Source organism: Melozone crissalis, unplaced genomic scaffold (genome assembly GCF_028551555.1).
Source record: "Melozone crissalis strain CALT ecotype California unplaced genomic scaffold, PUWL_Pcris_2 ptg000019l_1, whole genome shotgun sequence".
NCBI lineage: Eukaryota > Metazoa > Chordata > Aves > Passeriformes > Passerellidae > Melozone > Melozone crissalis.
The window spans coordinates 30105679-30130717 of NW_026535797.1; the positions used below are offsets into that span (position 1 = coordinate 30105679).

A 25039-nucleotide genomic window follows, 5' to 3' on the forward strand; every position below is an offset into this window, starting at 1 on the left:
AATGTCTGTGATAGCAGACATTGACTTATACTGACTCAATTTGACTTTTATTTTATCGATTCTTGTATCCCACTGCTCTCATACTGAGAAAACATGGGTTCAAACACTACATTTAAATTTTTATAGGCAGAACAAATCAGCAATAGAAGCTAAGGTTTTTGTATCCACTAAACTCTGACCTTTCAAAGGCTTTCCTGTTGCCCTACCCAGGGCCATTTTACTAACCCTGGCTGTACTTCGCCTATTTTAAAGTGGTAACAATCATTCCATCTTATCCAAAACTGGATAAGTCACTATACAGATGTGATTATAACAGTTAAGGAATTTATAGCATCGAGACAATCCTGAATTTGGACATATCAAGAACAACATTTAGACATGTATTCAAATGACCAAAATGAAATTATCAACTTTCAGCTTCCAAAACAACAATTTCCAAAAGAAGTGTAAACTTCCTTTGCAATTCGAGACCTACTAACTAAACACAATGAAAATAATTTAACTGCAGTAAAATTTACCACAATACAATAAAAACATTCCATACTGGTTTTTTTAAATGTTGGCAAACTTTTATGTTCTCTCCTTTATATGGGGGAAGAAAATCAACCAAAATTCCAACTTTGCCAAATGTGGAAGGAAATATTCTTACAGAGAAGGTATTCAGAGTCCAACCTTGAAATGATTCTTATAGATCTACCAAGTCTTGTAACTGAAGATTCATTATAAAAACTTAAACCCCATTTAGGGAACAGCTTCTTGTCAAATACAAGCTGGATTAATATTGACAGCACACTCCATACACAAACTGAAGCTGTTTTATCCTTTCTTGGAGCTTCCTGAACCCCAGGAAATTTTCTTCCTTATGAGTTTTCCTTGATGGGCCATTAATTCCAAAAAGAGGAGATCACAACTCCTCTCTGTCCTCAGAAAACTCCCAGAAAACCCTGAGCAATATTCCCACCATATACTGGCAGAAGAACAATTACAAGTAAGTGCAACTCTGCGGTTGTACAACTTGTCCAGAAAAAGTGAAGCTTGCCTTTTGAAAATCCCACTTCAAATGTCAGACACCTGTGTAATGGTGATGTGCTGTATTTTCTGCTTGCCTAAGGTACAGCAGGCAGATGTTCTGATGTCTTTGCTATGAAGCTTTTAAACAGCAATGAAGTCGATCCACAAAAGAAACGCAAATGTAAATACTGTTAAAATAGATGCTTTTTTCTTTTATCAGGTAGACTGAGCCAGAAAAATCAGACATGCTTTCAAGTATGCCAGTCCTTTGTTAATATTATTTTTAAAAGCTGAAGCACCACATTACCAGGAAATTAGGCACACTTACCTCCTAAAGTAGTAAAATCTACAAAATACTGGTGAGTGAGTTGGTTCTTCTCCTTTCTTACTTCTTATTAACCTACATTCTCTGCATTTTTGTAAATTTGGTCCTATTTCAGAACAAGAATCATCCTGCAAAAAGGACTCTCCCGTTTGCTTCAGCTTCTTGACTTTGCGCCAGTCCTTTAACACAGAGCGAGGTATCCCAGCTGCAAAGAAGACAGTTTCAGATGAGGTACTGGCACTGCTTCCTCACACATCACAGACAAGACAGTCAGAATTCAACTTTTTTTTCTGGTACATTTGTTACCTGTATAATGTATTTCATTTTTATTTCCACCTATTTCCACCTGTCAGCACTGAAGTGAAAAAAGCAAAGGGACCAATAAAACTTGCACAGGCAGGAGCACACTTAAGTAACTGCTAAGCTCCCAAGACACTACATTTTTCCTTATAATAGGTGTATTATTCCCCAGATATTCTACTAAAACCATCTTCAGAATCTCATTCTGACAAAAAAAGCAAAGACATACAATACTGCAAGAAAGTTAGGTTTGTACTCTGTTTCTGAAGGTGTAGGCAAAAAGAGACACAGTTAAATGAAAAAAAGCAGAGCTTAAAAAAATAACCTAAAACCAAATTCCAACTCTTTCAAAACTTTTTTTTTTTTTAAAGTTACAGAATAGCAGCTATATTCACAGAATCCATTTACACTCTGTCTGGTTCGTTGGCTTTGCAAGGCCAAGCTGTATAATTCTATTTTCGATACTGAAGTCAGCAGATCTGACACTGAGTAACATGAGGAGCAAGTCTATTGAGTAATAAGTGCAATTTTCACCTACAGGTTTTGAAACTGAACCCTGTTGTCATTTAACCAAGCTTTCATTTTAAGGAGTCTTGAAAGTGGCACCACTCTTATCTGCAGACAGAGAATTATCTGTCATTTCATCTACCACTACTCTTGAAAGTTCACGTCCTGTAAACAGGGATCTGATGTAGGATGATAAAAGGGTCAGGGTGTTAACTTTGGACTTGGTACCTGGGTGCAAACTGGTGTTTTGCCAGAGATGACTTGTGCAAACTTTACAAGTGACAGACTGCCTATGCCTCAGTTCTTGGCCTACAAACCACATTCCACACTCACCCAAGGCATGACAGTAACTGGATTGAAACCTGAGGAGTAAAACGGGCACAAGTACAGGTTTACTAGTCTGAAACAATGATTTCTGCCTTGGAAGCAGAGATCCTGGGTGTCATCTGGTAGCTGCTAAACTTCAGGCTCTGTGGGTAGGCACTTGGAAGACCCTCAGCACGTGCAGAGGTGTGAAAAGCCTGGCTGTGCAGGAGGGATCCTCACAGCCCAGAGCTCTGAGTGCTCCCAGGGGCTCTCCAAAACAGCATCAGGACACAGTTTACTTTAAGAAGGGAAGCTGGAAAATATTTTACAGGCATGTTTGCCTTGATCTTCCTTTCATTTGGGAGCAGAAAGGAAAAGTAGTACTATTACCTCTGGACCAAATATCTAGAATACTTCAGATGGACTACAACACTTCCAGCACCCAGTACAATCCAGGATCAACTACTCTCAGATACCAGAAGAGTAACTTTATACACCAGACAGTGAAAAGCCACAGAATGTAATTACAGGCAGCATTACTCATTTTCTTGCTACCTGTACTTAAAAAGTCTCACAAGAAGTAATTTAATGGTAGACTCTCAAATACTTAACCAGACCAAAGACAAAGAAGAATCCTTGGAGAAGAATAAATTGGGATAAAAATAAGGCAAGTTTTTAAATAAAATCCCTTATGTTGGCAAACCAGTTTCTCTTTTCAGATTAATCTAGTTACAATCTGTTATACGTTACAGTATTACATTTAAATGTAAATTTGTATTTCCCTAAATTTTTTTATTCCTTAAACAAGAGCGATGTTAACACCATGTACTACACATGCTAGTTAGGAGTGTGAAATTATTCTCCCTTAAAGCTTTCATTAAAATAACCAAATCATAACTTGAGTGGCACCAGGCTCTCAAGGAACTGCCTCTGGCCTTCTGATCAAAGGATGAGTTAGAGTTCAACAACAGAGAATCTGTCCCTCCAGCACTGCTCTAAAAATAAATGCATTAGATCTTAAAATAAAAATAACCCCAACATATATATATATATAGAGCTCAATACAAGTGGCCTAACTATATGCACCAGCCTGCTCAATTCCAAAGGACAGCGTAAACGAGATGGTTTACTGCTTATTTTTAGGCCAAGAACCAGTTTGTTAACACAGATATAGAAAATGGTCTATTTCTTACACCAGGATATTTCAAATGGCCTCAACACAGATAAATCAGGACCTACTCATTTACACAGGCATGTTTTTTAGCTCTTTTCCCAGCTATGGTACATGACAAACCCTCCAGGATTAACAGTGTTGGACTTCACACACTTCTGTGTCTTCCAAATCAGATTAATATACTCACTGCTGGTACTGCCGCTCTGTAACTTCAGCTTGCTTTTCTCTTTGGCGCTCCTGCTAAGAACACCATTTGGTTTCACTTCTTCCTCGGTATCACCCTTTTTTTTCTGCAAATCATTTTGTTTCTTTTTGTAAGTTGGCTTGGGCTGCCGTTTAGTCCTTTGCTCTGACTTGCTCTCGCTTTCATCAGAGTCACCACTTTCAGAGCCAGACTCGTACATTCGTTTTCCTTTTCTCCTCGGGTGCTTATCTTCCTTCGCAAACTTATCTGCTAAAATTTTGCTATCTATGTTATTTTGCAAATCATTTGATGTAGAAGCTATTAAATTGACAGTACACGGCTTAATAATTTCTGAAACACTGTTCCCTGAATTGTCTTTTTTATTAGTGTTTTTATCTTCCTCTGAATGCCTCGTTAGCCAAGCCTTTTTCAGTTTAGTGTGGTAGTTTGGCTGACTCGTCTGGGAAGTTTGCCCACTGCCTACAGAGTTCGCTTTGTTTATTGTATTACAGACGATAGCGCTGTCTGGGGAGAGCGAGGTTGAAAATGTCTGATTTTTCACAGAGTTGGACTCAGCCTCAGCGGCATTGCTACTTTTAAACTGAGCTGCGGCCAACGCTGCCTTGTGCTTTTTCAAATGGACAAAGTCGGTAGAGGTGGAGAACGCCAAGCTGGGCTGAGCAGCGCTGCCAGCAGCGGATGTAACCGGAGCTGCAGTGCTGACCTTGCACTCCTGGGGCTGCGCCTGGCCCTGGCCGGCTGCCCTCGGGGCCGTGCTCTCCAGCGGCGCGCAGGACACGGCGCTCGACACCGAGTCCGTCACTGCAGAACTGCCCCGGCTCGACATGCTGGTGGTCACCGCTGCCGGTGCAGTGACATCCGTCTTGGTGCTGCAGATGATGGTTGTGGTAGGATTGACAGCACGAGGAATGCTGCCCTGAGAGACAGCTGCAAATTTCTTTTCATACTGTGTGCGAGCGCTGTCTGAGTTCATATTTGGCAGTATGACTCTTCCAGTCTCCCTGGCTTCCGCTGTTTTCAGGCAATCTGCTGGATTTGTCACAGCTGAGGATCTCTCACTAACTCGCTCTTTGGAAGCAGACTGCATTACTGGTACATTCTCATATTTTGTGCTAGAAGGAGGACGCACAATAACAGATGCTGTAGCGGACTGCGACTTTCCACTCATTCTTTCGGTGTGCCAATCCACTTTTTCATTATTTGGGGCATTATTAGACTTCCACATTTCTGATAAATTCTGCTCAGAAGTGCCTTTGTAAACAGTTTGGGCTTCCTTGGGCTCAGGTACTAAAGTTGGCGGTTTCTGCAACTCCTGTATTTTGCCACCACCAGCATTAACGGGTTGAACAGGGGTTAGAGTTGGAGGTGAAAGGCTGCTGTAGCTGCTCTCCTTCTTCTCCAGGTTCTGGTGCACAGGTGGGTGAAACACAGGGGCCCTATGCAAGGCAGGCATACTCCGGAGTGTATTTGTAGATGAGACTGACAACTGAGTAGGGCTCCTGCTGTCACTTCTGAAAGAATTTACAGAGTGAGACTGCACCGACTGTGAAAGCTGCTCGGGTATCTTGCCTGCAGAGCCTTCACTTTCCGGTTGGTGCTTAATTAAAGGTGGCGGTTTTGAAAGGGAAGAAATGTAGGAGGGGAGAGCCTGGGCACTAGCTGCTGTTGAAGGACAATTAGTTTGCTTATCAACATATACACCCGAAGCTTCCTTTGACGGGTACGATCTTGGTGGTTCATTTACTACACTGTTAGACAAGGTAGTGAAATAGTTACTCTGTGGCAAATTCTGTGGAACTGAATGTTTCATTTTGTACAGTTCTGACACAGAGCGTTCAGCATCTTTGTCATATTTTGCTGAATGGCTTTTGGGACTTGAAGATAAGGATGTTACCCTGGAGTAGTTCTCTCTCTCCCCCTCCAGTGCCTTTATTTTAGCTGTAAAAGGAGCAACTTCAATACTTTCTTGGAGTATCCGCCTGTGTTCTTCTTTGTATTTGCTCAGTCGCTCCCCAGACTCCTGCGGTGGCCTTGGCAGCTGGTTCAACATTGGATCTGCATAATGTCTGTGCATATGGCTCTCCTTTGCTGTCTGTGCTCTGCTCTGCTCCAGCTCACTCTTCACTGGCGCAGTGGTGACAGAACGCAAAGGTTCAGCAAAAGCTTTCCTCTCCAGTTCTCTGTTTGAAGAAAGGTTAGGCAAACACAGGTTAGCCTCAGTGTGGTACCACGTGCTAGACGGAAGACCTTTCTTCCCATGCCCTGAACCAAGTTATCTATTAACACAAAATAAACTTTCCTCTATATCAAGTACAATTTTCAGAAGTCTTCAAATGACTCACAAACTCAAGTACCACATCAAGTCACAGCAAGGCAACACAGTGACAAGCCTGTGTCCCCCACAGGCATCCACATTTATGAATAAACTAAAATGAAGCTGAAAGGCAACATCATTTGCAGAAATGCACCCTCACACACCAAGGGCACACTCACTCTTTGCGATGCTCTGCGATGCTTTTGGACAGAGGCGGGCTGGAATGCGTGGTCAGCTTGAGAGGCCGGAGGGGATCTGCACTGGACGGCCGCACAGGAATGTGACTCCGTAAACCAAGGCTGTCAGCTGAGGTCACTGGGGTGGGCTGGTGTAACCAGGGGCTGGGAGTATTCTGTTGACACCAACCAAAACAGAAATAAAATCAGATTTCAAAATAATCATGGGACCACAATACCAAGTCTACCACAAGGCTAACTCTACCAACTCTACCAAGTAATAGATTTCAGTACCAAATCATAGACAGTAAATAAAATTTAACATTTTAAGTCACTTTTTTTTGACCAACTAAATAAAATATGACTGCACTTCTTCTAGACTTTCAGCATACAAAGCAGTTTACACATTTCAGAAACATTCTTAGAACCATTTCATCTCCCAGTACTCAGGATGAGCAGTTAATTCCAGAACAGCACCTCAAGCTCATCAAAATTAACAAACCAATGACAATCTGACAACACGTATATTCACTACTAAAAAGACCATTACCTCTTCAAAGAATTGCATGAAGTATCTCTTAAAAAATACAAATATGGCTTGATATTTCTAAAAGCAATTTTATCTCCAGCCTTATGACAAATCTCAGTAAAAGGGATGTAAGTATCTCTTTCCTGGATTGTTCCTCTCCTGTCCCAACCAAATGGTTAAGTATGATAATCCTAATTAATCTGCTTTATTTAGTCAGGCATTTTTATTTGGCTTGATCATCATCATCACGCTATTAAAATCATAAATGTACACACTTGCCATACTGTGCAGCATGGCAAACACACAGCCCAATTTTATGCTGTGTGCCTAAACACTCCAAAGGTGGGCCTCCTTGCTCAGACACAGTGGCAAATCTTAATCTATGAAACTACTTTTTAATCTACTACTTTGTTAAGTTTCTATTTTCTTATCTTTACTGAAACTTGAGTAACAGCCTGCAGAAAAGACCAGGAGCAGCTCTCTCTCTCCTCTTGCCCTCTCTCTCTCTCCCCTCTGCTTAGGAGACCTGCTTACAAGAAAGTGCATAGAGCAGAGTGGAAAAGCAGGACACCTGTTAAGTGGGGCTCAAGTGCTGGGGACAAGCCAAGAAGGGACTGGGGACAAGTGTGAGCTTTTGTGCACACCCCAAAGCCTCAGGTGTTTGTCCATCCCTACCTCCTTCCCCTTCCTACACTCCTCAGCAGTCCATCCCTATCCTTCTCCTCAGACTTGGCAACTCTAGTAGGGAACTGCAGCAGCAGAAGGGGAGCCAAGAGCTCTCATGACACATGCACACAGCACAGCATAGATCTGCAGGTGCTACAACTTTGAAGTTGTGATTTCTGTGTTTTTGAATATTTAAAGCAGCCACTTGGGTTTGTGCTGGCAGTTTTAGTGCACGTTTCCTCGGCCAGGAGTTCCCACGCCGTGGGGAGTTCCCACGAGCAGTCTGTAAGCTGCTTTAAAGTATTATGCAAAGAAGGCCCATCACCTTCTCCCTAGAGGAGCTGGGGAACATCTGCCTGAGCACCAAGCATTGCTCAAACAGCTTCCTGCCTCCACCTGCAGCATCTAGTGCCCAGCCCAAACAAGGGAGCTGCCACAGCTCCCCAAGGACAGCAGGGAAAGGTGGGATTGGGGCACCCTTCCCTCAGCTCAGAGACAAGGCTCAGCCTGAGCCAAGGGTGGCTGCTGCTGCTGCTCTTACAGCTCAAACACAGATCCCTTTCTGTGATTGTGGCATCCATGCAAACCGACCTTGGAAACGCCCATTATGGGTTTCTAAGATCTATTTAAAAAAAGGCCTCCAGTGCAAGAGCCAGAAGACAAGTCACCACAAGACAATTGCCACATATCAACATAATTAAAAAGCTACGTGCCTCAGTATGCAGGGCTGCATTCTTCAGGCAGCCAAAGTGAAAACAACGTCTATCTTAAGTTCTTTTCAAATAGACTTCTGTATAGGGTGGAGCAGGCAGCAACACGAAAAGATAAATCCACCTATCTTTTTCTCTTAGGCTTTTCTTCACTGCTACATTTTGATTTTATCACATTTTAGATCAAACTCACTTCATATTACGAGGCCAACTCAAACTGACTGTTTTGGGAAAGACTTAGCCACAATGGTTTGGCTTTTTTTAAGAATGAATCTGGGGAGGAACAGCCTTCCCCATGATGAAAAAAAAAAATCTTTCTAACCATTCAGAAGGCCAAGCTTTGACACAAAGGCTTACAATTTGGCAGAAGGACCACGGTCAGTGACATGCCTTTTGTGGTCCCTGTGAAAATCTGCCCAAATTAGGCCAAGTTGAAAGCCTCTAAAGATCAGTATGCACATGCTCAGTGGTGGTTTAATTGAAGCTGGCAGTAAAAGTTTCTGTCTGCACTACACATGCTTCATCTTACACTATTCCTCTGAGGCCCCTGCAATGAGCATGCCATATCCCAAGCCTTCAGGAGCTAAGAAAACCTTTCCTGTAATTGCCACGTCTGCCTGCCAAACCCCAGCACCACACTGGGCACTAGGCTGAAAAACACAAACCACCTCTTCTGAGACTGCAGTGGTTACACTCAGCAGACAGACAGAGGAATCACCCTGACTTGAATACAGAGGAGTGGAAAGCAGATGGGAAGGCAGAGATGTGTCTCAAAAAGAAACAGAAGGGGAGAAAAATAACACTCCAAGTAAGGGTACACAGATAGGTGTAAAGACAAGAGAAATGGGTGTACAGCGTGCTTGAAACATTTAGAAATGCAAGAGTATTTCTCTCCAAAACTTCCCACTGGATTTAGTACCCCTTCCTTCTCTGTCTTTCACCATTATTGAGTGAGCATGTATGAAACTTCACTATGAAGACGACTGTCTCACCTCTCCTGATATTTCACACAATGGTACACAGTTTCAGGCAGCAAATATTTACCCTGTGAACCCGAGTTCCCAAACATGCTGGCTGACCTCACCCTTAGTCATAAATTAAAATCAAACATTTCATCTTTCTTTAGAATTCTTAGGAAATCAAGGTCTGGAAAAACGCCCTACACACATCCACCATGAGACAGTGGTAACTGCTGCAGTTCCAGTCCTACTTAAAAACCCCACCATCACAACATTACTCAGTGTGACACAAACGACCACATCTGTACGTAGGAAATCACTGCTGGGAGACACCAGGCCCAGCTAAATACGTCATTATAAAGGATCTCAACTTACCCTTCTCAAGGAAGCCTCCGCATTAACAGGAGTTTCTGGGTGGACCCATTTGGAGGAGGGCAGACCGAGTCCTGAGTAAGCATGTGTTCCATTTGGATACTGCCAAATAATTGGATAAAGCCCTAGCTGATTATAGGAAGCAGAAGGATGAGCTTGTCCGAGAAGATGTGGAGACTGGTGTTGTAACATCTGTTGCTGCTGCTGGTGTGCTAATGCCAAATGGCTTAAGCTGCTAGCATGAGCAGTCTCTAGTCGCGGGTGGGCACCCAGCAGGGAGGCAGCAGGCACTCCGGGCAGCACTGCGGGAAGTAGATGAGGGTGATGAACAGAATGGTGGGATGCGCTGCTAAGGGGGTGAGGGTTAATAGCGGACAAGGGAGCCTGCGCTGAAGACCCAGCGAGCAGATGGGATGAACCAGTTAATGCAGGATGATGTGCGTTTGGATTTAAACAGGTTCGGTGGGATGACGAATGCAGAGGATAATTATGCTGATGCAAGTAAGGTGAAATGTGATTAGTTCCTGTTTCTTGTCCAATCAGAGTGGGGTCCCTGTATACTGTGAAATGTTCATTCTTGTCAATGATAAGAGGACTCTTAGTAGCTTCTAGAGCACTAACTCTAGCTGGAACCGGATGAAAACTAGACCTAGGCAAATCATGATCAGTTTTATTGGCTGACCTTGTTAATCCAGTAGCATGGCTGTTTTGGGAACTAACCTTCGACTTCACAGTATCAGAAGATTGGGTGAATTTAGGCTTAACATCAGGTGACTTTGTTTTAGGATGATCAACTGAAGCACTAGATTTTGACTTCACAGAATCGGGGACTGGACTTTGTTTACGCAGTTTACTCTCTTCTGCTAGAGAAGCTACGTTTAACGGAGACATAAATGAGCCATACTGCACTTTTTCAGAATTTAAGTGTTCATTTACTGGTAATGTTTTTACAACCCCAGGTTGTGTCAAATCCGTTTTCCCAACACTGCTAACCCAACTTTGATCGCCTTCCTGTTTTCTTGCTTCAAGGAAATTTGCATTTGCAAATTGCTGCTTTAAATCACTGCTGTAGGATTCTGTTTTCTGAACTGTTTGCAAACCAAAGGTACTTGCAGCATTATCCTGGTTCTCCTTTTCAGAGTTGTTTTTATTAGTAACATCAACAGCACACTTAGGAGTAGGAGGCCTGGGTAAAAACTGCTCATTTTTTAACTCCACAGTATGATGTTTTTCTGCATTACACTCTTGAACAGGTGGATCCTTGGCATTCTGCTCATAAAGTGTTGGCTGCTCCGCTGCATGGAGTGAAGATTTTTCCTGATGATCCAAGACTGATGACTTGAGTCTTTCTGTCTCTTCATGGTTTTTATCCTGCTGCACCTCATCCCATGGAGACTGTCTATCAGTTAGTGTTTGCTCTACTCCCTCAGTAGTTTGGGATTTTCCTTCTTCTCCATTTACCTTTGAAGAGTTCTTGCTTTTTAACTCATTTTCAGAATTTTGCTCCGAGGATGAATCTGTTAATCTTTTATTTGAAATCTCCGAGTCACTGCTCTCAGAATAATCTGAGGAGATGTCTGTCCGCAGTCTCTTCACATTTAGTTTTTTTTCATCTTCTTCAGGTTTTCTTCTTTTACTAAGAAAGTGTTTATTTTTGGTTTTGGGGTTTTCTGCAAAAGATAAAAAGACATGTATCAGATTTTCAGTCTAATACAGTTTTGGGAAGCTCTCCCACCCTTTCCATTTACCACTTTTACCTCCTCGACCTATATAATCATATCTTTCATCTTTCATCTTCTCCTCATCAGGCATGCTGCTATCAGAGCCTTTCCTCTTATTTGGCCGAGTATTCCTCTGCTGCTGGTGAGAATTCTGTCTTGGTGCTGCAGCTTGGGAGTTCATTGCTGGTCTGGGACTATTTGCTTGTGCACGTGTATAATGACCCTAAAAATAATTTGTTATTAATTGACTTAAATGCAATGTTAATTAGTGTCTTTAAACATGTATTTTTAACATTTGCAATATATGAAAGTATTTAGGTAAGAAGATAAATGTATCTACGTGAACTGTGTTGCTGTTCTGGTTGGAACGAGACCGTCGGCGTGAAGTGATTCCAATATTTTCACCTTTCAACAAAGAGTGAACAACATCATCTAGAAAGGTCATCTGAACCATAGAAGGATCAACATTCTGAGGTTCTAACACCTGGTTTATGCAAAAAAAAAAAAAAAAAAAAAGAAAAAAGAGAAGAGAGAAAATAACAATCCACAGATGTTCAGACAATGCCTAATCTGTATTTTCTGTACCAGTGTTCACCAGTCTATTTTGTGTGCTAAAGACTAATCAGAGAAAAGCCTACTTAATCCTGACAAGCAGAACTGACATATGACACAACAAATGCTGGGAACAGTGTCAAACCAAGCAAATGTGTCTTTATGTGCCATTGTAAAAATAATTTTTTTTTAAAAAAGCTACAAGTATCCCACCACCCATTCCTTCCCCTTCACTAACCTGCAAATTTGAGATTTAACAAGCTATTCATAGAATAACTCCTAAGCAGTAATTACAATATACAAATATTTTATAGAATTTATATACTATAAATTATACAGCAGAAGCACATTACAGCACTGCTTTCAACAGAAGCAAAACTGCTACCAGGACCAAAATGACTGGAAAGAACAACTCTAGAACTGTTGAACATTATTAGTGAGGTATACTTCATAAAGTAGGAAATGCTAACCATATCTTCAAAGGACATAGCACAAAGTGAAAAAAGTAACATTTGGGGAATACTAATTTGAGCAAATTAGGGGAAAGAACATATCTGAGTAATAGACTAGTCTTAAATTTTTATTGTCACACATGGTTTTGTCAGTCATTTCAAGGCAGATGGGTCATTCACTCTATTACTGTTGAGTCATCGCCCTACTCTCCTGAAATAGAATTCATTACTGCCATTAAAAATACCAGTATTAACTCCTTTTGCAACATCAAATTCCATAATAAAACTAAAACCTACCACGGCAAATATAAATTGGGGCTGCAGTAAATGCTTAATTCAATAAATTGCAGAAAGTGACTATTTCAATTGCTTGGAAAAGGTAACCATTACTGCAGTGCTGAAAGATTTCATTCTTGGGAAAAGAAATTCTCAACAGAGCAGACAGGGAAGACCAGTTCTTCAAACTGGATTGCTTTACTTCAAAGACTTCAATAGTCCAAGAGCAACAGCAGAACAAACTGTAGGACTGGTATTAATCACATCGCTGCACAAATACTCAGCTGCAAGAGGATTTAACTGACAGCTCAATGCAGTTGTGCTGCAGTTTCAGTGCAGTGATACCCTCAGTCTGCTGGAATTGAACCAGTTTGGAGTGATTCTGAGTGCTCCCAAGAAACATTAGAACCTCCCAAGGCACAGCTGACTGGCAGCTTTTTTTGTGAGTATCATCCATCAACTCACCTGGTCATTCATAACCACCATAGTGCGGGTGAAGAGATCATGGTGAGTGATGATGCCAGTGAACCACTGGGTGGCAGAATCCTGTCTGTACACTCTCACCCTATAACCATTTAAGGAGTACGGACCTTTGGAAGGGGAAGAAATAAAAAAGCCATTGAGGAATGCAGAAAAAAAAAAGAAAAAAAAGGCACACATGAATTTTCCTACTTTTTTTTAAGCTTCACAGCAAATATATAGTGCACATGGCATGGACAGCTAACCACAGATTCAGGAAGACATTCTGAAATGCAAATGATCCATATAAGTATGCTTTAAGGTTAATTCTGCTAACATTTTCAACATACAATTTTCTTATCTAATTAAATCTTTCTGCAACCATGATGACACATGATGGGAAAATTCCTGCCTACAAACAGCAACCACAGAAAAGTAATCTGAAATGCTAGAAAGTGGCAGCAGCAGGTTATACAGAAGCCACCTAACAGGCTAGTCACATGCCCAGTTGCTTTGCTGGCTAAAAGATTTACATCTTGGTGGTTAGGCTCTGCATCTGCCAAGTCTTCCCCATAAGTGACCACAGAGTTTCTCTCTATTACAGCAAGCAGAAAGGCAGTGGAATGATCCCGTGACTGCTATGGCCACACAACATTCAAGCACACACACACACACACACTATGAACACTTCAGCTCCTGTTTTCAGACATACCAAATCCAAAGAAACCTCACACATTTTGCAAAGCTCAGTCTAATTCACCTCCAAAAGCCCACAGGGACGGGGAGCTATTGTGATACAGTACCTATTTTACAGTTTGTTTCAAGACCCAGAAATCGAAGTTTTATTCATATTCAATGTCTTACTTGATCACTGGAACTCTTTAAGTTTCACTGCACTTGGTGTTAATATGGCATTTTGTATAACCAAGCAACACTGCCACCAAGCTCAGTTCCAACTGTGTGGGCTTTGCTACTTCTGCAATCAAACCCCAGGTCAGGCAAACAGGAAGAGAGGAAAAACCAGTCAGTGACAACCTAGAAACAGCCTCACTTAAGTGATTTAAGACTGCTCAGTTGCTGAACCACACAGGCAAGGGCCAGAATTTCCGTGTCTTTCCTAAAGCTCAGTTTTTCCAAGCCCTGCCCAGTATATTAAGCAAGCTCAAACATCTGCAGCAAACAGGCCAGGGACCTCACAGGTGACAGCTTTCTCTAGTAAAAAATACCCAGGATCACACAACTGGGTCTGTTATCCCCTCTGCATGTGACAGTGCTACTGCCAGGACTGTTTTTAAGGTCAACATCTGACAGATCAAGAGAATAGCAAAAGTGGTAATTATTCAGTAATTTCCAAGTGGTCTCTTGAAATACTTTTTGCATGTGACTATATAATTTTTAAAACCAGCTGGGAAGAGAAACACCACACCAGCCTTCTTACCCCCATCCACATCATTCATGGCACAACTGAAATACTGAGACCTCCTGAACCCCCTGAGCTGATGCCCCTAGAGTTGTGTTTCCAGCAGCACAGACAAGGGCCACAAGTGTGCCAGCACAGGCACTGCCAACCACAGGTACATAGAGGCAGAAAAGGAGGAAGAATCTACAGATTTATGTCTCACATTTCTGGTCTTGGACCAGACAGGGTTCCCATGGGGACACATTTCCTGATGGCTTCTCTCCAACCCTTACTCCACATGACCCTGCAGAACGCCTCCAGCTCAGCTCCCACACTTCTGACTGCCTGACCCATCCACATTCTCACATCTTGAACTTGTAAGGGCTGTCCCAAAGCTCTGCCTTATTCAGACAGTCTCAGTAAAATTCTGCCTGTGTCTGTGCAAATTTGCTATTCCTACTTTCCTATCCAATCTCCTCCTCTCCTGCATCCTACTGCAAACTGCACAATGATTTTCAGTCTCTTGCAAAAGCAGAACCAGCATCCCCCCAGCTTCTTGTCTCATTTTAGCATTACTGTGACTCCAGGCCACTACTTCTAAGTCCTTTCCCCCAGTCTTCTCAGCTTACAAGCTCCATCCTTCCTTCTCCAACAGCTTCCAGCTTCTCCCATACTCCCTTACATCGACTCAGTGCCCATTTCTTTCTTCTTACTCCTTGTTCTAATCTGTGTCCATCCTTCATTCCAGCTGTTACCCTATCTTTTTTTAAAAGAGAGTTTATCTACCTTTAAAAGCAGTGGGTTGGGTTTTTTCCTTGCATGCTGATGGGATGACAGGAAGAAGGAGAAAGATTGAACTGCAGTCACACAACACAGACCAGCTAAGCTCCAGCCCAGCCCAGCCACAAGCAGCCATTACAGGAAAAGCCTGGCTTTGTCTCCAGTCCCTGGCTGAATCACTCCAGCTACACATTGTTGAAACAGCCTGTGCAGTACTATGAGAAAATATGTTCAGAGCTGAAGCACACTCAGTGTTTCAGGAGGATTATTACACATGCAGTCTGAGATTGTAATGATAAAAAAAAACTAATCGGAAGAAAGAAATCAAATCTTTTAATTGTTCAAAATCAAAGACACTTCACTATGTTCCTTGAACCGGTTTTATTTGTCCCAAAAGCTTTCAACTTGGCCAAGTTTGGGAGGAGTTTCATTTTTTATTAAACAAGGAACAAACTACTTTCCTGCCAAAGCTACAATCTCCACTGCAAAGCATGCTGCTGTGACTGCTGCCCAAAGGAGAAGTTAAAGGGGCCAATTTTTTTCTTTAGTCTCATTCTTGTAAATAATTGGACTGGTTTTGACTAAAATTCTCCCTCCTCAAATTGGCATGCTCCTTTCCAAATATTTGGAACCAGATTTTAATGCTTCTATCCGACCCTCCTCTTTCTTCAGATAAATTGTGTTTTAACTGCAAAAGTCAAAGTAGAAAATACTAAGTTATGGTATGAAAGTTTCAGCATCACAGAAAACAAGGAAAAGGCTGGATACTAAAAATATTGTAGAGAATGAAGTACGAGAATGTGGTAATAATCTTAACAGATGCATCTAGACAAGGCAGAGGCGAAAATGTAGCTTAAATTGCAGGGAACAAGAAAATGGAGGAGGTGAAGCAAACCAGAGAAGAGAGAGGAGGAGAAAAGGAAGAGAACATGACCAGATGACAGCAGCTAGCACTGTCAGAGGGCTGTCTGTAAGCCACTGGAAGGTTGGTGCCAATGCAAGGTCTGCATGAGCAGGAGCAGATTCTGGGCAGGAACAATGTGACAGCAGTCCCTGCTGGCTGACCACCACCCATGGAGCTGAGGCCCCAGTGAGGAGCACGTGTCCCCTCAGGTCACACATCACATCAGGGGAGCAAGTGGTTCTAAAGCTTCTCCTCAGATGAGAACAACACCGGCATGAGATTCATCTTATCTATATCACTACACCTATATTACATCTTCTCATCTATATTATTGTTCATTTGTGCACTTCTGAGCACAGAAACCTCTGTGTGAGAATCTGTATCTATGAGGACAAAAACACAGACCCTGGAATGATGGGAGAGTTGTGTGGGTGATGGGCTGGCAGTCTCATTGAGATGACTATTTCTATAGTGCTGGAGCTTTGCTCAGCTATTGATTCTGTACCAAAGTACATGGAGACTTTTACAATAGTCTTACTGTCCTTACTCTAATGAAATACAATAAACAAGCTCAATTTCAGTTTCCTTTTCATATAACCCTGATTTGATTTTGCATCACCTCTCAATCCAGTTTTGTCTGCAAATTTCATCAACAGACTATTAACTTGTATCGCATCTGATGATATCAAAAGTAAAATCTGAAATGACTAACACCAACATGCCAACTTACTATCTAAACAATTCCACATGTTTATTTTTTCAGCATCCTTTTTCTGTGGCCCATAAGGATCATGTCTAGTCAAACAAGAAACTCCACAGAAGGAAAAACACAAGTTTTTTACTCTAAGTTCAGTATTATACTTACCATATTCTTTTTGCCTTCTGATCTTGGTTTTATCAAAGAGACTAGACAGCAAGGAAACCTCAGAGCCATCCTTAAAATATCTCATTATTTACAGCTTCCCTCCTAATCTTCATTTACAAAATGACTGCTTAAGCATTTTTGTTCTCAAACTTCTTTCCTGGGGATTTTAGCCCAGACACACAGAGGGTGGTTTCTGCCTCCTAGTAACAGGAACTCCTCTGCAGAGCTTCCTGAAACTTAATAAATATGTAGCAAATGCGTCCAGTATTTTTACTATCAGCAAGATGCCACCAATATAATTTCTTCAAATTCATGCTAGTTTTCTTGTAACTTGTATCTACAATGTACATATTATTGTACACAGCTTTTTCTGCAACCTCCCAGCATTAGAATTTAGTTACAAATTGTAACTGATTTGAAAGCAACTTTTCACTCGGGGTGAGAGTGTGGGGTGGGGATCTGAAAGTATTCTTCATCTGTGACAGAACTGTGAAGAACTACAAGCACAGACAGGTATCTGAGAAGTTATCACACGTAACAGTAACACTAACAGAGCACAGAACAGTTTTAAACATGCCAAAATGTATGTGGAGGCCATTCATACACACTTATTTTCACAACAAACTTCATAAAACATCTACATTCAGACTAATGATATTCAGCTTTTGCTGTAATCACTAAAACATCAAACAAGTTAAGAACAGTCTGAAGCAAACACCAACAGCTTCTTACAGTCTTGTTTCCTTGATTAACAAATACTTCCAAAAAATAACTTCCAAGTTAAAAAATATATTCTCCATTATATCACAAATGCTATGGGATGAGTCCCACACAAGCAATGGCCTTAAACTAGCTAACACAGAATATAAATAACACAATTTCCCACATAATTACCTTGCATAAAAATCTCCTGAACCTTTTGTTCCTTTACCCAGGCTTTTACCTCCTCATGTAACTGCGGGTTATCCCTGAGAACTGGGTTTAGACTGTCTACGTCGTCCTAAAGTAGAGATTAAAAAAAGAACCATATGTTATGTTTACTTGTAACATTTTTGTTTATTTTCCTAGATGTATTTTAAAATACAGTATTAAGTCGTTAGATGCTAATTTTACTGATTGCCTACAAATCCCTGTGCTATTTTTAGAGAAAACTTAAAAGCATAACATAGTGCTAGAAGTTATTTCATGGGAACACAGTATGTCAGATCCCACATGTGGCCAGACTAGTAAGCTATTAATAGGATCATACTTTCATACTGTCTTACTACAAGCTAAAAATGCCCTCTAAAGACTTAGGTGCTCACAGGTATGCACAAAGAATTGTTTCATTACTAAATTTTGTTTTAAAAAAAATCTGGTTTCCATATATGTAAAATGTAATAATATAGACATGTTGAGCATAAACACAGATATCAAACCTACAAATGTAACACATAAGCAATATTTTAGGAGAAACAAGCATTCTGAGATAAACACCATTGCTGATTTCAAATATGTTGGCCTTTGTTAATTAGGTAGTTTCAAATAAGACATGTTTTAATTTTTATTACAATCAGTTCTCCTGGAAAAGATTATTTTCCAGTATTTGGTAGGATATTATCTGGGAAATGAAGATATATTCAGTGGCTCCTTCTAACAGAAAAAAAATTGGGCACAGAATCTGGTTCATATCCTTGCAAGCATGGCTTAAGAATCACCATTCATCTCTGGACTCCTAGAACACCTATTTCTCTATTTCAGAGCAAACTTGCTCTTTCTGTCTTTGAGGCTGTGGCAGAGAAAAAAAGCCTGGTGGCTCCTCAGGCTGAAGATGGCCTTGGAAACCCATGAGCAGCAGCAACATTCATTTATAACAAGAGAACTTCAGACAGCTAAAATAATGAGTGCAATTCTCCACATACAAAATGTAGAATGTTTTATCAGTACTGCAGCTGAGATAAAGCAATTTCTTTCCTTGATCTCCAGCAAGTTCCTTGATGTTTCACAATTTATTATGAAGAGCTCCAGCCACAGAACACAAAGATACAAGTAACATCCAGTGAATGGTGCATTGCTGCCAGGCCCTCCAGTGACACAAGCAATTTCTCTCTATTCATCTGGATGAGATTATTCCTGCTAACCCACTGATCACAGGTTATCTATTTCCAATTCAAAATTCACTTCCTGACACTTGGAGATTTGCTGTGCTCCACTATGGAGAATGCATCAATGCTTTGGTTATTAGAGAAAATTACTGCTCTCTATCCTTATGCTTCTACAAAGGACATAGCCTTGGACTGAAGAAATGGTCAAGATGAACATTTTAATACATGTCAATTGGAACAAAGTGAAAGGGAAGGAAGATCAACAGGACCTCTGCCACAAGGTTCAAAATACCAACCAGATAAGTATGCTGTTAGCATTACCAGAGGCACAAGAGGGTCATACCTAAAATTTACTCAAGGATGGCCTCTCCCAAAGCAGTTTAAAAAAAGAGCATTGGCTATTCTGCCTACATGTGCAAGTTCATTTGAGCAATGATCCTACATGCAGAAAAAACATCACCACTGGGAAAAGGGAATTATTTGCCAGGGGAACACAGCAGATCCTGGAACTGGAGCTGTGTGATCATCAATCATGTCCTCCTTCCCATGCACTGTCTTTGACAGCAGCTGCAAGAGACTCCTGCACCAAAAATTTCCCCACTCAGATCCACATGCACTGGATCTAAGCAACAGACTGAGGACAGCAATACTGAGTTTGGCTGACCTACAAATGCAGCTGATGTGCAGCTCTTGGACATTCTGAGTAATCACTTCAGTTGCATCTGTGAAAATTTGTATCCTCATTTGGAGATTATACACATTAAGTACCATGAAATCAAACCTGCTACTCTTAACATTATACTATTTTCATGAGTTCTTGACAGAAAGTTTTTGAGTCTCTATGTCATCTTAAGCCACTTTTGACTTGTTTCCTGAAGGCAACACACACTGGTGCTTTTTTCCTTAAGATTTCACATCTTTCCTAAGCATCTAGGCCTTCTTTGAACTTGACACTGAAGATACTGTCCATCCTACATATAGTACATTTGAACCTCCACCTCCTGTTCAGATGCATGACATCAGCATGCTTGGCTGAGAGTGCTCCCTGGGAACAGATAGAAAAGGAGCCAGCAAAGTCCATTTTGTATTTATCTCCTCACCCTTGGAGAAAGACGAGCTCAAAGATGAGCTAAAAAGGCACAAGTTAGGTCAAAGACCCATTACACAAACTGCATGCAGGTGTGACTGGGATTATGTGGATGATAGCAGAGCCTAGAGTTTCTAAATATACACACAATACACATTTAACACATCAATCACAGGGTAGGGGGAAGATACTAACAGAGCAAATTTCTGTAATCTCAAAAATTTTGTTATTTTGTGTACATGTACCTATGAAAAATGTGTGTGCCATAACTTACCTTTTTCCATCTGTAGTCTTAAATCTGAATATCTAAAACCCAGGAAATTAACTGCATAATGTGTTGAAACTGTGAAGCAGTGGCCTTAACCACACAGTCTCAGCACCCATCACAAACTCTGGCAAAAGGAGGGAGAGGACAACAGGCAAGGCTGATGACTTGCAGTCTCCTCCCCAGTTTAACACTGAAGACAAGCAGGTGACTCTGCAGTTCCCAGTTCTTTTCCTCACCCTGTGTTTATATTGCTCAAGGAACAAATACTGTCTATACAGATCTGAACCTTGGCAATTGTAACCCTTCAGTTTTCCTCCTCTTAGCTAATGCAGCACGATTGACAGACTAACCTCCAGAAGATTTAAATGCCCTGCAGGATTTTCCTCCAGACTTTTCCTCATTTGAAAGTAGTTTTACAGACAGAAGTTATGGTACCCTCTCCTAAACTAGTTTTTCCACACGTCCTGGAATATCTCCTCCAGAAGGATGTTAATACTGGTTTGAAATCCTTATGTAAATCAGAATGCAAATCAAATAAAGGGGACTGTTATATTCTTCTTCAAGTCTACTGGAGGAAGCTCTTGATATACCTCAAGTGGCAGTGCCTCTGGTTCCACAAATGACTAGATGCAACTCTGGGAAGGAGACAAAAGACCTATAGGCTAGAAAAATATGGTTGAGATAACCCCTCCTGCCCTTCTGGAAAAGGCACATGAGGCAATGTGACTATCAGAAGCTTGCCAATCTGTGACTAGCTTTTCACATCTTTGCTGATATTCTTCTTTCTTTCTAGATCAAAAGAAGAATTCACTTCCAATGGACTGGACTTTATGCTTAATTATCCAAAGAACTGGGTCAGCTGGCACATCTCTCTAGGTGATCACTCTCACCTGCTGAGGATGTGTTCGACTCAGGGGAAGTCCTGAGAAGAACACAGAATGAAATTTTCCCCCAAGTATCAAAAAAGGTGCTGTGCATTTCTGACTTGATCTGTTCTTTCTCCTCGTGCAAAAGGATACAAGCAGGTTGAAACCACAGGCCACACCATCAGGTTAAGATACCACACTGGTCTAACCAGGAAGGAGAAATTTTTGTTCAGAGAAGCATTTTCAAAGAGTTTATTCAGACATAATAAAATAACTAAAAATAATTTATCATTCAGAGTCCCAGGTGAACCAGTGCTTAGATCACTTGCCACGCATGAAAATTCCTTTGAGATCAAACAGGAATTTCAAGATAGTACCCACATAAAAACAAGTCAAAATCCCAATGAGAACTCTCCTTCTTGCTCTCCAACCACAAAAAAATCTTGTCCAAAACACTGAGAGCTATCCCCAGATGTGCTGAACCTGCCCACTGCCCAAAGACCACACAAAGTGCTCTGAAAGGCTCAAATGACCAGAGGCTCCTTTTGCATTTTGGGCAGCCGGGTATGACTGTGCTAGGAAGACCTAGGTATTTCCACAGCTACCTCCTCCGCAAGACCTCAACTTCTGAAGCAACAATTTCCTCAGCATTTCAAAATACTCTTCAAAGTCATTATTCAGAAGCTTGGGAGGTAGAAATGAGTTCATGGAGAGATGAAACCCTGGAGCAAAGAGGAACAAAGAAGTGGATTCCAGTAGCTGCCCCTACCCCCAGTCACAGAGCCTGCATGCTGCTTATGGGACAGTGCACACAGTCAGCTGTCAGCTCTCCACTGTCAGTGAAGGAGAGAAGGAGAACTGACAATATGCATTCCAGGTAAGCCAGTCCTAGAAAAACAGTGGCTTTTGGCATTGAAAAGGCTGAAATCAGAGCCCTGAGGACTACATCTCAACACACATCACACATCAGGAACCTGTAAACTTTCATTTGGGAAACCTCCTTCCTTGGTCATGGGGTCTCTGCATTTGGCTTCATGCATCAAGGACATGCTATCAGTAGGAACTCCTTTCAGCTAGTGTTTTCCAGAGAAAGACTAAGTAGATTTTGCAGTCCTCGCAAAGGTCAACGCCACATTAGTCCTCACCATCTGTGGCTTAATTAACTATAGCATCCTCTGGCTGCTTAGAGGTTTTCTGATAATTTAGGACACGAATTAGATGAAAACTAGTACATAACCAACTTGACAGTCCTGTTTACAATGCTTACACAGTGTGCACTGCACATTGAAATGAGCATTTTGTCAACTTTAATGGCAGAGGGACCACATTTAAATTCAAACAGTGCAAAATAAAACCTCAAAGTGTCCTGAACTTTCAGTTTTGTTCTTGTTTCATAAGTGAATATTAGCTTCTATAAAATCAGACCCCAACCCTTTTTTTTCCTTTTGCAGCAAGTCATTTGTACAACTGCACTGAACTTCAGCTGCATAGAAATTAGGTATGAGAACTGCAGTGTGAAAACAAGCCAACACTTCCCTACTGATTGCCACAAGTCTTTAGGGAGCAGTACAGTAGCAGCAAAAAGCACTTCTCAAAATCTAAACTGCTGAGAATTTATACTAGTCCCCTAATGCCAATTTTTGATTATTTTCTTCCATAAAAAAGATCAAGTATTGTACCTGCACCCAGCCTCAAACACATTCATGCCAATTTTTACCCCTCATTTGAAAGCAGGCCTGTACAACTCTCTCATTTTCATTTCTTGATAACCAGCAAAATCCTTTTCTTTCATCTTTCACTGATTATGTCACCTGACATACTGATTAAATCACTGATCTGTAATTTCTTTCACTGACAGTAATTTTTAACAAACCTTCAATCTTAACATTGTCCTACTTGACATCGGAGTGAGAAAAAACACACAAAATGCAGACAGGCAGAATACCAACTATCATAACAAGAACATCACCTATGAACTGGCAGAATCCCTCTGCCCTGCTACCAGACTTTTTTCAGTGGCAGAAGATAAGAATCTAAGTAAAACACAGAAAAATTGGCAGCAACTGCCACCCCTGAGGGTATTACCAGGCAGGCACTGCAGCTGCCACACAGACCACACCACAACTGAGGAGGGAAATGACCAAATTTAGATGAGTCTAAATACAGATCTCCTGCAGCTTCCTCCTAGACACACACCATGCATAAACCACTGGTTAGCAGCATATTCCTGATTTCTCTGTGACAAGTGAAAGGCTACCCCAGCTGCCAGGGCAGTGCAGCTGCTGGCTGGGAGGTCAGCCAGGCACATCAGTGGGGACAGCTCTGGGAACCCATCGAGCCCAGCAGGGCAACCTCTCTCCTGCTCCATGCTCCTCATCCAGGAGCCACCCACAGACACCAAGGCTGGAAAGCTAGAAAGGCTAGAAAGTTTTTTGGGGAGATTGGAACTTCCCAGTTTACCTTAAACGGCTTTGTCTGAGCTGAGAGAAGAGGCTTAGGCTTAGCAGGCGACGCGAGCGCTTTCTATGTAAACCCAACCCACACTTGACCTATTTTCTGCTGTTCTGAGCGCACAGTCACAATTTACCTCATTCAAACCCAGCAGCTGCTGGGCTACATCTGAACCAGTTAAGTCAAGCTTGAAGGCACAGCCCTGACCCCTAAAGCAGAAACAAAGTCGAGCCGAGGTCAGCCCTGCTCTGCACGGCCGCAGGGGAGGGCAGGGCTGGGCAGTGACGCTCGCCCTGCATGGACACACAACTGGGATAACTGATCCCCACCCAGCAAGGGGCTCTCAATGCTCTGTTCCAAGGACAAATGTTTATAGATAGTTCAGACCACAAACATTTAAAGATTAGGGGTTATTTTCAGTGTCTAACAGCAATGACTATGTTTCTGTAAGTCGGAAGTTAAAATTACAAGGGGAAAAAAGATGAGAATACAAATTTAGTGATTTTCCAACTGTCAGTAAAGTTAACATTTCTCAGGAAAAGCTATCAACGATTTTTCTGCTGCTCCCCACTCTTCCCTATGCATAATACTCCTCCCCACACACTCCTACTACTCCCTTCCTCATTTTACCTCAGGAGTTGAAACTGATTTTAAAATTTTGATTATCAGGTTTAAGAACCAAGGGATCAGGGCCACATACACTTCTTCACGTCCTGATTTCAGGCTTGGAGAGGCATGACTGCACTGATTTGTTCAGATCTGGAAGCATAACTGGTATACTAACATTAGGAACATAAATATATGGGGGGGGGGGGGGTGGAAATCTGACTTGTAGTCTAATTTCTCCATTATTTGAACTTACAAAAATCAACAGATGTATTTGCCTTCCTATAAAACTATCAATGCCTCAGGTGAAATGGGCATCGTCTAAAACTTACATTTTACAAGTCACTTTATTATTCTTTTATCTGTAGATGACAATCTGGTGTGGGAAGGCAGAGGGGAAATCAGAATGTGAACATGGACAGGATGAACATCCAGCAGGAAAGTAAGCAACAATCAATGGATAAACAAAACCAAACCTGAGCTAGACAAGTATTGTCAAAAACCGGCCTAAAAACTGCTCTAGTAGCATCTACAGTAGTCTTGCACTTGAAAATAGAGACTAAAAAATAGATGACCCTGATGTCCACAAATTATGCTACCCTCTCTGAGCAGCTAGGACAATCTGGGTCAGAAAAGCAAACTCTTCCCCCAAAGTCAGGTATCTTTTAGCATCTAAGACTTCCCAAAAAAAGTGGCTCCTATGCACAAAACAGAG

At 41.5% G+C, this 25039-nt stretch overlaps 1 protein-coding gene across 5 annotated transcripts in view; it reads right to left on the reverse strand.

Annotated features, from left to right (window-relative positions):
• Positions 1–25039, reverse strand: part of JMJD1C (jumonji domain containing 1C) — a 159387-nt gene that overhangs the window by 20917 nt on the left and 113431 nt on the right. For 4 of the 5 annotated variants that reach the window (XM_054276736.1, XM_054276734.1, XM_054276737.1 and 1 more), the window contains 8 exons: positions 17857–17962; positions 13021–13145; positions 11616–11759; positions 11312–11498; positions 9558–11224; positions 6322–6494; positions 3811–6008; positions 1340–1541 (listed from right to left, as the gene is read on the reverse strand). In XM_054276736.1, coding sequence (XP_054132711.1) covers positions 1340–1541; positions 3811–6008; positions 6322–6494; positions 9558–11224; positions 11312–11498; positions 11616–11759; positions 13021–13145; positions 17857–17863 — 4703 coding nt within the window. In that variant the 5' untranslated portion in view covers positions 17864–17962. The remainder of the gene's footprint in view (positions 1–1339; positions 1542–3810; positions 6009–6321; positions 6495–9557; positions 11225–11311; positions 11499–11615; positions 11760–13020; positions 13146–17856; positions 17963–25039) is intronic. The other variant, XM_054276735.1, reaches the window with a different exon arrangement.